We start from the raw sequence: 13,279 nt of genomic DNA, 5'->3' as shown, positions 1-13,279 counted from the left end.
AATTCTGACTCAAATTGCAACATTCTGGCCTATTTTGTACTTTTATTTTATTTTTTATTTTATTATCATTATTGTATATCTGATCTTCAGCCATGGTTTGAAATAACTGTTCAGATCAAATCAAATCAAATCAAATCAAATCAATATGAAGACACCCTTGGTTAAGTAAATTGATATTGAGTGTCAATTTTTTTCCTTACTTGATTATCATTATTCGTAAAAGTGTCGTGAACTTGCCTTGATTTGGCACAAGCTAGTAAATAAAGAAATGTGGGCTATTTATTATTCTCTTGTTTTGTGAAGAGGAAGTAGCTATAGAAGGAATATATGAAAAGCGTATATTTACGTCACGTACTAACGAGAGAGAACGGAAATACAGCGTGTAGGAAAAATGTTGGGGTATACAATTCAGTTTGAGCGGAGAAATAGACCCACTATGATTCTTTTCCTATGCCAAATAAAATTAAATTAAGAAAATAAAAATAAATAAAACAAAGAAAGAAAGAAAGAAATTTGAACAGAACAGAACAGAACAGAACAGAACAGAACAAAGCAGACAGTTAATTCGCCAAGTTTCACATCTCATAAGACCTTATCTTTTGGGATTTACATAAAGTAGTATCATTCAATAATCACGATGTCTAGTAGCCAAGGTTCTCCTAGCAACAGCGACCTTTGCTGCTTCTGCTTAGGTGATGATACTGAGATTCCGGCATTTGGCTCAATTGCAGATGCTAGAGATATGGTCAAGCCATGTACTACATGCTCAATCAGTTGTCACAAAAAATGTCTATTGGATTGGTTCAACACCATTCCGTCAAACCAACTACATGTGATCCACGCCAAGAGAGTTTTTAGTGCAGCTCCATTATCGAGGGAGAATTACGATCATATAGGTGGCGATATTGGAATCGGTTCGCCTCCTGTTGTACAATCAACTAACATCCATATAAACTTGTCGACTCGAGCTTTAAATGATTGGTTTGGCAATATCATTGGCATCATTAACGAAGATGAAGAGGATGGCGAAACTCAGGAACAAGCAAACAATGGTTCAAATGGTTTTGAGAATATAAATGAAAATAGAGATGCTGATCCCCACACTGATCCCGGAATGCAAACTTATCAACCGGATGGCGAAAGAGACACTGACATTTCAAGAACACGTTTGGATGCTGTGTCGCTGCTCCCATCAACATCATCAACATCTTCTTCTTCATCGTCACATTCGCCACATTTGCCAACTTCGTCACCGCAACATGTTGATGACCTGTCCGTTTACGTTTTAGCCAAATGTCCCCAATGCAAAAAAGATATTATCTTTTTTATGAAGCGATCAAAATTGGTGGCACTTCAAGCATCTTTCAAAACTGGTGTCTCCAGATTAGTGCAATATGGAGGTGTGTTTCTCGGTATAACTTCAGCGCTCACTGGGGTTGTATCGATGACCTATATTGGTCTTACTACAGCAGGATTGAAAATGATGGATAGTCTTGTTCCCGGTCCATTACTTGTGAGAATGTTAACGAGAAGATCATTACTTAGTTCCAATAACACGTATTCGACTTTATCCAGAATATTATTTGGCAATACACAAACTTATGCTGTTGATAATTTGGAGCAAGCGCTAGTACAGGGACTAATTGATCCATTGAAATTCTCCAGAATACCAGTATTGCCAATTGTATTGTTTAGACTGCGATCATCATCAATATTTGACGTGTTATTTGCTGCAAAAAATGATGATTTCTTTGCCTCGGCAATCACAGAACTCATGATTGCCAGTTATATTTCGTCTTTAGCTGATAATTCACTTGTACGTGCCATTTACAAAAACATCGTCACCCAAATTAAACAACTAATGAATGGATCAATGACATCCATCTTAAATCCCGTAAGGGGAATAGATTTTTTGACAACAAATAACATCATATCACTTTTGATCCCCATAAGATGGGGATATGACCTATTCCATCGCCTCACATTCAACAGAGCATATTTCAATCTCACCATGAAATCAAGACCACGGGCAATTGCAAATAGTTTGGGTGCATCAGAAGTTGAACGCTTGGAAGAGCTTAATGGTGAATTGAATGAATACAGGAGTCACCATAATAAAACTTACCAAGCCATCGACAAACAGGTTAGCGACGAATCAACATCAAAAATAGCATCCTGCAACATCCCTGTGATTTCAGCATTGTACAAGCACATCAAGAAAAATATTCGGTACATCTACGAGCTACGCAAATCATGGTGGCCCTATTATAGACTTTGTGTTAAAACAAATTTACAATTCACATTAGCCTCATTGAAACACGACTACTCATTCAGTCTTTCTTCGCCAAGTGTGATTTTCAAAACTATTACAACGATTCTTTGGCCTTTGGCATCATCAAAAGTTGGTCTCTTGGTCTTGCCACTTCTATCAAGAGTTTCCAAACTTGAGCATCTTTCGTTGGATCGTAAAGTATTGATTGCAAATATTGCTGGGTTAGTCATTGTTGCACTTGGAAAAGAGATTATTAATCTCTATATTGCACACAGAAGAGTACAACAGATGCAACAAATTGAGCCATTGAATTTGAACAAGGCAGAGGCAATTGTGCGATTGGTCAAAAGTTCCGGCGTTATGTATTCCTCTGATGCAGAGGACCTAGATGATGGAATCATCAATATTGGTGGTGCCGGTGAAACCGATGAAGAGCTACTTGGTAGGTTGACACAAGACATACCAACAGAGTTACCGGGAAATTTTCCTTCATGATTACTAGTATCCAAAGTTCGATATTGTTGCAATTCAAACTGAATCAAAATTAAAATTAACAAAAACAGAGACAAAAAGGTGAAAATAAAAAAAAGAAAAAGAAAATAAAATTAGTTATATATTGGTACAAATTTAAATAAAACATACACAAAAGTCTTTAGAAAGAATACAACAACTAGTATCTACAACTGCTACAGAAACCACTATTCTTCGTCGTAGTTTTCATCCTCTTCAACTTTCCTCATTGGTGGCTCAACACTTTCAGTTTGTTTGGAAGCTGGCTCTTCCTCATCATCATCCTCATCTTCATTTTTATCCTTGTTTTCGACTGTATCTACTGGCTTATCCTCTGGTTTATCCACTGCCTTAACTTCTGGTTTATCCACTACCTTGACTTCTGGTTTATTCTCTGGTTTATCCTCTGATTTATCCTCTGGTTTAATCTCTGGCTTATCTTCTGGTTTATCCTCTGGTTTGTCTTCTGGTTTATCCTCTGGTTTATCCTCTGGTTTATCTTCTGGTTTATCTTCTGGTTTATCTTCTGGTTTATCCTCTGGTTTACCTTCTGGTTTATCTTCTGGTTTATCTTCTGGCTTTTCCTCTGGCTTATCCTCTGACTTATCTTCCGGTTTATCTTCCGGTTTATCTTCCGGTCTATCTCCTGGCTTCTCTTCAGGTCTATCTTCTAACTTATTCTCAGCTTTCTTCTCGGCATCTGCCTCAATCTTGTCCTCAACTTGTATAGGTTCAGATATCGGATTTTCCGACTCTTCCCCCTTCAGCAGCTCCGCTTTAACCTCCGCAGCCTTTGCCTTCTCCTGCAATGCTTGTTCATCTTTATCATTACCGGCTTCTATAAGCTTGGAATCTTCTTGGGCTGGCTCTGCTTGTACTTTCTCGCCAGCAGTTTCATTACGCTTCATTTCCTCGTGCGAGTGCTGGTGCTCATGGTGGTCAGATGAACTCGCTTGGTTGGAATCATCACCGGATGGGATTGCAGCTGACTCAACATCATCAGGCGCATCAGTCATCTCTGTGTCCTCATCGTCCTTGTCAGCATTTCTAACGTTAGCAGAATATTGTGGTACAGCTGGCACATTAGCTGATGCAGGAACCCCAGCATCAGGTTGCTCTACTGGTTCGTTATCAGAAGAATTGGATGGCTGCTTCGATGAAACTTGAACTTCATGCTGAATGGCCTGTGGTTCCTCGGATTTCTTTAAACTATCTGCTTCTTTTGCTTCTTCTGCTTCATTAGATTTCTCTTCTACAGCTGCAGCCAGTTTCTTGACCTCTGGTTCATGCGATCCCGAAGTAGCTGGAGTTGACTCGTCAGCTCTCTTCTTCAATAATCTTTCGTTGTCATCTTTTTCTTCGAGATCGTGTTTACCATTGTTCTTTGTCTGCTGGTTAGCAGCATCAAATGCAGATGTTGACCCTTCGCTACTTTGGGCTATAGTGGCAGCAGATGATGGAGCTTGAGCATCAGTCTTTGTTCCTTGAAGATGTGGCATTGAATTGACATCAACTGGAGCATCTTTCTGTCCCTTATCCAATGAGTTCAACCGCGTTTGCTCTGTTTGTTGTGGAGGTTGTGAAAATTGTTGGGATTGTACTTGCTGTGGCTGTTGTGGAGGGTCTTGCCTTTCGCGCTTCTCGCGCTTCTCGCGCTTTTCGTGTTTTTCGTGTTTCTCCTGCTTCTCGTGCTTTTCATTTTTTTCTCTTGGTTTTGGAGTAGACTTTCCACCACGACCCTCTTGCTTAACTTCTTTTGCAGGATGCACGACACTTTCGATACGATTGCTCTGCTGAGCAGCTTGGTTATTGAAAGGAGGCAATGTTGAGGTTCCTTGCTCTGTCGTGTTTGCACCATAATGTTGCAAAGGTGGTGGAGATTGATGTGGTATGTGTGGTTGGGGTGGGGACTGGTGATGTTGTTGTTGTTGTTGTGATGGTGGTGGTTGCTGTGGTGGTTGTTGAGGTTGTTGAGGTTGAAGTTGAGGCTGATGCTGGAACTGAGGAGGAGCCTGGTTAGAACCTAAAGGGGGTTGCGATTGTATATTTGCGGGAGAACTTTGGTATTGTGAAAGTCCAGCTGAAACACCGGGAGGCGGTGGAGGAGGACCCTGTTGCTGTTGATATTGTGGTTGTGGTTGTTGTTGAGGAGCCAACTGCTGAATAGGTTGTACCAATTGTGGCTGCTGTTGCTGTTGCTGTTGTTGCTGTTGTTGTTGCTGGTACAGTTGAGGAGGAGCAGGTAATTGGGATTGTTGCTGTGGGTGATTTGGACCACCTGCATTATTCAATGAGCTTGGTATCAGTCCTACTGGCTGTTGTTGTTGTTGTTGATGTTGTTGTTGTGGATGTTGTTGCTGTTGTTGTTGGATACCACTTAGGGGATGATTGTGCATATGGGCTTGTGCTTGTGCCTGCTGCTGATGTTGCACATCTACTGGACCACCAGGAGCTCTACCAGGTTGTCCCAATTGTCCTGGTCCTTGTTGTCCTGTTTGTCCCTGAGGTCCTTGTGGTCCAGGCTGACCTGGCTGACCTGGCTGACCTGGCTGACCTGGTTGCTGGTTACTTTCCAACACCATTCCTTGAGGTAATCTTGGTTGCTGGATCGCTGGTGGTGGCTGAGGCGCATGAGTGTTTCCTTCATTTTGGTACTTGATCAACTGATCTAACCTTGCCTTTATATGGGGGTTTCCAGGATCTAATCTCTCGGCTTGTCTATATGCATCCAATGCATCACTGATTTGGTTGTTGCAAGTCTCGTACAATGTTCCCAAATCGTACCATACTTCGCTAATATATGGGTTTAAACGAATTGCTCTGGTGTATGCGTCTAAAGCATCGCGATATTGGCTAATCTGGTAGTATAATACACCAATGGAACACCAAAATGTTGGGTTTCTCGAATCTCTATTGACAGCTTGTTGGAATGCCTCATAAGCAGCATTGAAATCGCCTCTGATCATATGGACTCTACCCAAGTAATACCATGAATGTGCATCACTTTGGTCAATTTCCAAGGACTGGGTCAAGTACTTCAAAGCAATGTTCAAGTCCTGTTGGAAAGGTCGAATATCTTGATGATGACCATTTCTTTGACTTGGTGTTGGAGGGTTAGACTCTGCTTGAGAGTAGAGACAGCCCAATTGTTGCAACACTTTAGCATGTTGGGGATTTACTTGCAATACTTTCTCGTATGCCTCTTTTGCACCATTCCAATCCTTTTGCTGTTCCAATACTGAGCCAATTTGGAACCACACATCTGGCTGGGTTAAAGGCTGTGGAGGGTTATTCAAAATGTATTGAAAACATTCCAAAGCTGGTTGTAATTTACCTTGGTGCTTGTATATTATTCCCAATCTAAAGTAGATTTCATTTGCCTTGTCAAAGTTTGGTTCCAATTCCAACACACGGACAAATGCCTCTTCGGCGTACTCCAAAGATCCATAACGGTCATACAAGATACCGATTCCGTGCCATAATTTTGGTACATTTGGGTTTTCCAAATAGTACAAGGCACGTTGGTAAGCAGCATAAGCTCTTTGCAAGTCGTCCAACATCAAGTAGCAATGGCCCAATAAGCCCCAAGTCTCACCATTTTCAGAGTTGAAATTCAAGGCTTGTTCGTATAATTCAGCAGCTTTGAAAAAGACGTCTTTTGACCTATACACATTGGCCAATTTGGTTAAAATATCTGGATTGTTTGGCGAGTGTCTTAAAGCAGCATCGTATGAGGACAACGCACGTTCCAAGTCGCCCATACTTTCAGCCAAAGATCCCACTGCAATCCAAGTAGAGACAGTTGCTTCACTAAATGTGTTTGTAGCAGAATTTCGTGCTTGTACTTGACCAGGATTCTGACCTTGTTGTGGTTGAGGTTGTGATTGTGGTTGCCCCAGAGTCTGAGCCAGAGACTGAGACTGGGGAGGAGGAGGTTGTTGTTGTTGCTGTTGTTGTTGAGGGTTAGTTTGTGCACCAGTTCCTGGACCAGTTCCTGATGCTGCTGCTTGAGCTGCAGCAACAATGATTCCGGGTCCAGATGGGTGTTGCTGCGGCTGTCCCTGATTATTGATTTGTTGATGTTGTGGTGGTGGTGGTGGCTGTTGCGGTTGCGGTTGCGGTTGGCCTCCAGGGTGCATGCCCCCATTCAAGGCAGATGGTGGGGGTTGCTTGTTGCCCACCATAATGGAATGCGATGTATTATACATTGTGAGAGTGTCTAGTAATTTGATACTGTAGTGGTAATGGTGTAGGACAACGCTAGGGGTGGAGGAAGGAGAGAGGAGAGGTGTGTGTTTTCTTAACTAAGTTGGTTGTTAAAAATTGAGTTGGTTTATACCAAAAAAAGTTTGTTGGTTGTCTTAAAAGATTTGACAGTGGAAAAATATTGGAAAGAATCTGTGGTATATGCTAGCTAGCTCAATCACTCACTCACTTACTCACACACTCTCTAATACTGATAATGCACACTCTTTTTTTTCTTCTTACTATGAAAGACTGATTGAGGATGGAGTTATGCAATCTGTGTGGTGTGTACTGTGTTTATAGTTGTTGTTCTGGTGGTGGTGGGGGTGGTTGTTGTTGTTGTTGTTGTTGTAACAGGTTTTTTTTTTTCTCGTTCAGTCTCTTTCTCTATTTGTTTCTGTTTCTGTTTCTATTTCAGTTTCTGTTTTTTCTTGTTGTTTCTGTCGTCGTCGTCATTTTCAAAATTTCTGTCTTGTCTTAAATTATTTTTTTTTTATTTTTTATTTTTTATTTTTTATTTATTATTTATTATTTATTATTTTTTATTTTACTTTATTGTTCTATTGTTCATTTTTGTGTATGTTTGTTTTGTGTGTTTGCACTGGCAACTTGCACCTACACCTACACCTACACCTGCGACTGGCACTGGATGACTGCGCAGATCAAAATCTCAAAATTTTTTTTTTTTTATTTATTTAATTTTTTTTTGCTGTTCACCCCCTCCCTCCCCCTTCCTAGTATTCTCCCTTCTCCCACGACTAGTTCCACTTCTACTTCTACTTCCACTTTTTCTGCTGGCTATGTCTGTAAAATAAAATACATCGAGACATTCTACTATTATTGAATGTTGCACGTGACCATCTATTAACAAAGAAATACATCTGAAAAGCTCAAGGAAATGCGGGAATTAACTGAACAGTAACAGCAACAGCGTAATCTAAATTCCGTCACAGCCCGAATATTTAATTATTTGTTTTTTTTTTTTTGTTTTTCCCCGTTCGCCTCTTCCCTCCTTTTACTTTCACATTAAAAAAAATGTTTAACATAAGCACAACAGGACACAAACAAATTACTTAAAACAAATAAGGAATTAAGGGGAGGAAGGAAGAGAGAGAAAAAAAAAAGACAAAGGAGAAAATCCTTATCCATGCTTTGTTAAACTGACCAATAATATTTCTCCAAATTTTTTCTTTTTTTTTTTTCGCAATATACATTAACAGAAAAAAAAAAAGAGTTTTTACAAACAACTACTTTAACATTGGGACCCTCTATTGACAAAATCTTTTACGAAGCAACACTCACCTTTCACTCTCTTTTCGTTTTTCAATAACACATTTTCTAGTTATAATGAAGAAAAAATTATTTGAAAAGAAAAAATAGAAAATTTCAACTGGTGTGTCCAAACTCAACCGTAAAACAATGTGGGACAATCTTCAATGTTGATTTTTTGTATGATATACACGACTTTGGTATATAGGAATCAAACTAACTTTGGGGGGTGCAAAATTGTAATTTATAAAAATTCTGATTGATTTTTATTTTACTTTATTTTGTTTTATTTTATTTTATTTTATGTATTTTCCATCTCTTATTCATTAAAAGCATTAAAAAACAAAAGGCGGAATGGGTGGGTAGCGACTGGTAAAAAACTAGACCAAACTTCTTAAAGAAAAAGAAGAAAAAACAAAATGTCAAATTACCAAAGTTAAAAAAAAATGTACTACATATTATAGTCACGTGATAAATTACCGTGTGGACTATACATTTACTATAATTCTTTCTCATTTGTTCTCAATTGTCAAAACTCAATTCATCTTTCAACCTTTACCTAAATTGGTGAGCCATTTTTATTTTTATTTTTATTTTACTTCTATTGTTTTACTTCTATTCACTTAAAGATGCAATTTCTTGCCCTTTTGATCTCTAAACGAACTATTGAATCCTAATAAGCTATTCAAGTCTTTGGCCCACTGGTTGGGATTAGTAGCAACACACCAGATACCATTCTTGTCATTATACACAACATCTTGCCCATTGACATATACCTCCTCTGGCTCTTCCTCCTTAATCTTTTGTATACCACCACTAACACTACTGCTGCTGCAAACACCCCCTACTCCTTTTCCACCTACTCCTCCTCCAACTCCTACTCCTCCCAGCATAATCTTGCCATTACTCACAATTGTCTCTGAGGTTATATGCAATTCATCACCGGGGTGCAAGTCTTCCTGACTTATACCATCAATCGTCAATTCAATAAAACTATTACGGTTATTCTCAGACAACTTAATCATTATATCCGACGTGCTGGGAAGAATTAACGGTCTAAAAGATAACGACCTCGGACATATAGGTGTCAACAAGATGCACGGCACGGCAGGATGCGTGATCGATCCACCCGCCGATAAAGAATACGCAGTTGACCCTGTTGGTGTCGAGAAAATCAACCCATCCGAATACGTTGTAGTGAAAAACTCACCATCGATATAAATGTCCACCGCTGTGAGATTTGGAGAGCTGGCTCTATGGATCGTAATATCATTCATAGCATGAACCATTTGTCTCTTACCCTTGACACTCTGCACATCGTACTTAGAACCAAACCCGGAAGCAACCATCAGCACCTTCAGTCTAGTGTCAACAACATCCTCTTCCCTCGCCTCCGTCTCATTTTTGTAGTCCTCGACATCTTGTTCAACAAATTTCCTAATCACATGACACTCTAATCTATTCCGATGCAACGCTTTTGCTCTTCCTTCATAAACACTCTTGAAACACTCCATACTATTCTTGAAATCAAAGGGCAACAAAAACCCCAATGTACCCATTGCAAACGACAAAACCGGCGGCACTTTGACATTTGAAAACAACGAAACGCCCCTCAATATAGTTCCATCACCTCCCAAAGTAATCATCAAATCAATCTTATCGATTATGTCCTTGGTCTCCCCAGTATAAATCACATGCTGAATTGACTTGTCCATAATCTTATTCACCGTAGTCACCTCATTGACCAACTCATCTGCCACATCTTCATTAACAACTATATTACACAGTGGATACTCAACATGCAAATGATTAATTAATTGAATCATTGCCTCGCGCACAGTGGCATCCCATGGCTTCTTAACCATCAAAACATTCTTTGGCGGTGAAGTACGCCATATAATGTTAAAGAGACGATGCTGTTGGGACTTGACGTAGTCAGGTAGCCGAGCCTTGGGTAGATTTTCACAAGATTCAATTGTAAGTATAGAGTGATTCGCACCTGACCCTGAACTTGAACTAGAACTAGAACTAGAACTTAGATTCAGAGGGTTTGGAGATAGTGATTGTGACTGTACTTGTAGATACGACTTTGACAGGGTCGTCATCGACCTTGAAGACGAGGACTTGTCACCCATTGGCTTGTTAGACTGAGCAGAGTAGTGTGATGTCGGACTATGTCGCTGGAATATTTTATTGAAAAATGAAGGGTTATTTCGTATTGTTCTAAACATTCGTGTCTATCTGTTCGGTGTGTCCAATGTGTATTTAAACCTATTTATATATACCTATTCTATGAAGGATTTTTGTTTTTTTTTTTAGCAACTTTTTGATAACCTAGGTGGGGAGGGGAAAGGGAAAGTCTGGTGATTTTGTGGGGAGGAGAAATCCACTAGTGGTGTATATATATATAGATGACGCGGATTCACAGATTATAAGACGCAGAGATGCAACTAGACAAAGAGAGAAAGAGAAAGGTGAAGGGAGAAAAGCAAATGCAAACCAAATGGAAACCAAATGGAAACCAATAAACTATTGAGTATAACCACCAACTATTCTTTATGCATCTGTCCCGCCATGAATTCTGATAATTATGATCATACATATATATATGTTTTATTATTTTTTCTGATTTGGATAACATCTAATAATTTTACAATTTATTTTTTTTTTTAGTTGGGGCAAAAAGAAAAAAAGAAAAAGAAAAATTCAAAGAAATATTCAAAGAAAAGAAAAGAAGTAGAAAGATTCCCCGTTTTTTACACATTCATTACAAACTCTCATTCAACTCTTGAATTTCCTTCAACTCCTCTTCAGTCAATGTGGGAGCGCCATTGGCTTTATTTTCACCATTTGATACATTGGCCCCAGTCACTTCATTAGTGGTTACTGGAGCTGGTGTTGATCCCTGTGTTGATCCCTGTGTTGGTGCCAGGGTTGATGCTGGTGCACTATCCACCTCCATCGCATCTTCTGTTTCAAGTCCTGACGTTTCTGCATGCCCGCTTCCATTTCCAACAACCTTCTCTTTTTCTCCTTTCTCCTCTTCCTCCTTCTTCTTCTTCTTCTTCTTCTCATCATCATCATCATCTTCTTCTTCTTCCTTAGCTTCAATAGTGTCATTGTTATCAATTTGCATAGTGTCATCCTTATCAACTTCATTTAAATTCACATTTCTTTCTCCTTTGTCCTTATCATCTTCATCATAATACTCATTATCCGGCTGTATTTGTGCATCGCGAGCCATTTCAGAACCACCTTTCGTATCCAAAGCAATCGCCGTATCCTCCTCAACATCACCCAAGTCCTCGGGATCATTGGGCACCACATTCATCTGCACCGATGGTGCATGCTTTGTATTCTCCAAATTCGTCAATATACTGGTCATGATCTTATCCAAAAATTCGGGCGAGTTCTGGTTATACATGTTTGAGTTCCTCACTTCCAATGTATAGTTTGGAGCATAGTACTCGTAATACTCATTATACGGCAACTCTTGTGGCAACTTGACATTATTCAACAATCCAGACTCAAACGCCCAAGTTCTCGCCACATTTCTCATTGTGTATCCACCACCACCCAAAACCATCAATGGTATATTAAATGACTTGACAAAGTTGATACAGTTTGCATGCCCCTCCATTGACAAGTTAAAGCAACCTAAACGATCGCCACTCAAGGAATCACCACCACATTGCAAAACAATAGCTGAGGGTTGATACCACTCAACAATCTTGCTAATTAATGGCTCGAACACTGACTTATACGTAGCATCATCAATTCCATCTCGAAGTGGAACATTAACACTATGGTATTTCCCCTTACCAACACCAATATCTCTCAATTCACCAGTTCCAGGGAAAAACTCACCATATTTGTGAAACGAACAGGTCATGACTCTATCGGTTGTGTAGAAAGCTTCTTCAACACCATCACCATGATGCACGTCGATATCAATATACAAAACTCTCGGGTGATACCTCAACAACTCAATAATTCCCAATACAATATCATTCAAATAACAAAAGCCAGAAGCTTCACTCTTCTTGGCATGGTGCAACCCACCAGCATAGTTTATCGCGATATCACATTTGCCTCGGTTCAATCTGGCTGCACCCTCCATTGATCCACCACCGCTAATCCCACAATACTCAAATAATCCATCAAAAACTGGACAATCGTCACCAACATTGAACTTCACACTCTCCTTGGCAAACAAGTCAAGATTGTCGGGTGAGACACGACTTATAAAATCAATATATTCATCGGTGTGGAACTGACACATCTCCTGCTTTGTCGCGGGCTTGGCTCGATAGATCTCCATCTTTTTATAAAGGCCATAGTTCATGATCAAGGAATGGGCCATTCTAATACGATGCGGTTTCATAGGGTGACCGGCACCATAGGCATAATTACCAATATCGGCATCGTAGAAGTAGGCTATGCGTTTCTTCTGCGTGGGGTCAACCTTGAGCTCGTCAAACGGGAGTTGTTGGTACATGCGTATTTTTCTTTTCTTTTCTTTCTTTTCGTTTGTTTGTTTTCTTTTAAGTCTTTCTGTTTATTTATTTTTTCCAAAAAAAAAAAAAATCTCTTTATGCTTTCTTTTTTTTTATTTCCTTTCGTTTGGTTTCTGCTTTCTTATTCTCTGTAGAATTAATGTCTTGGTAAACTTGAGTGGCTGCCTCGATGTTTTTGTTTGGGTGAGGTGAAAGAAAGAAAAAAAAAAAAAGAAGTAAGCGTAAAAGTGAATTCAAGTTAATGGTGATGGTGAAGGATTTGTATGTGTACAAAGATAATCAAAACGAACAAATTGTGTAGTTGAACCGTTGGGCGCTTTATATTTACGCTGGACTGCGCCGCCGCACATGAAATAGTTTATAAATTTTCGTGAAAAGCACAAGATAGAAAACAATAGAGGCAATATGTGACACCATAAACTGGATTAGAATATACACGGTATGGAAGAGAGATTGCTGTGTAATT

At 39.5% G+C, this 13,279-nt stretch overlaps 4 protein-coding genes across 4 annotated transcripts; 1 reads left to right on the top strand and 3 right to left on the bottom strand. All coding sequences in view use genetic code 12, as the record gives it.

Annotated features, from left to right (window-relative positions):
• Positions 1 to 637: 637 nt before the first annotated feature.
• Positions 638 to 2,767, top strand: PVL30_003855 (uncharacterized protein; the record flags this gene model as incomplete). The annotated part of the gene is made up of 1 exon (XM_001526419.1): positions 638 to 2,767. The coding sequence occupies one exon, from the start codon at positions 638 to 640 to the stop codon at positions 2,765 to 2,767; it is 2,130 nt and encodes a 709-aa protein (XP_001526469.2).
• Positions 2,768 to 2,970: 203 nt separating this feature from the next.
• Positions 2,971 to 6,966, bottom strand: SSN6 (glucose repression mediator protein; the record flags this gene model as incomplete). The annotated part of the gene is made up of 1 exon (XM_001526418.2): positions 2,971 to 6,966. The coding sequence occupies one exon, from the start codon at positions 6,964 to 6,966 to the stop codon at positions 2,971 to 2,973; it is 3,996 nt and encodes a 1,331-aa protein (XP_001526468.2).
• Positions 6,967 to 8,919: 1,953 nt separating this feature from the next.
• POS5 (NADH kinase pos5) lies at positions 8,920 to 10,527 on the bottom strand (the record flags this gene model as incomplete). The annotated part of the gene is made up of 1 exon (XM_001526416.1): positions 8,920 to 10,527. The coding sequence occupies one exon, from the start codon at positions 10,525 to 10,527 to the stop codon at positions 8,920 to 8,922; it is 1,608 nt and encodes a 535-aa protein (XP_001526466.2).
• Positions 10,528 to 11,063: 536 nt separating this feature from the next.
• Positions 11,064 to 12,794, bottom strand: RPD3_3 (histone deacetylase; the record flags this gene model as incomplete). The annotated part of the gene is made up of 1 exon (XM_001526415.1): positions 11,064 to 12,794. One exon carries the CDS (start codon positions 12,792 to 12,794, stop codon positions 11,064 to 11,066), a length of 1,731 nt encoding a protein of 576 aa, XP_001526465.2.
• Positions 12,795 to 13,279: the final 485 nt, after the last annotated feature.

The sequence above is a fragment of the Lodderomyces elongisporus genome, chromosome 4 (genome assembly GCF_030384665.1).
Source record: "Lodderomyces elongisporus chromosome 4, complete sequence".
NCBI classification, from domain to species: domain Eukaryota; kingdom Fungi; phylum Ascomycota; class Pichiomycetes; order Serinales; family Debaryomycetaceae; genus Lodderomyces; species Lodderomyces elongisporus.
The sequence above is the reverse complement of the archived record's forward strand: the minus strand, read 5'-3'. Positions and strand labels throughout refer to the sequence as shown.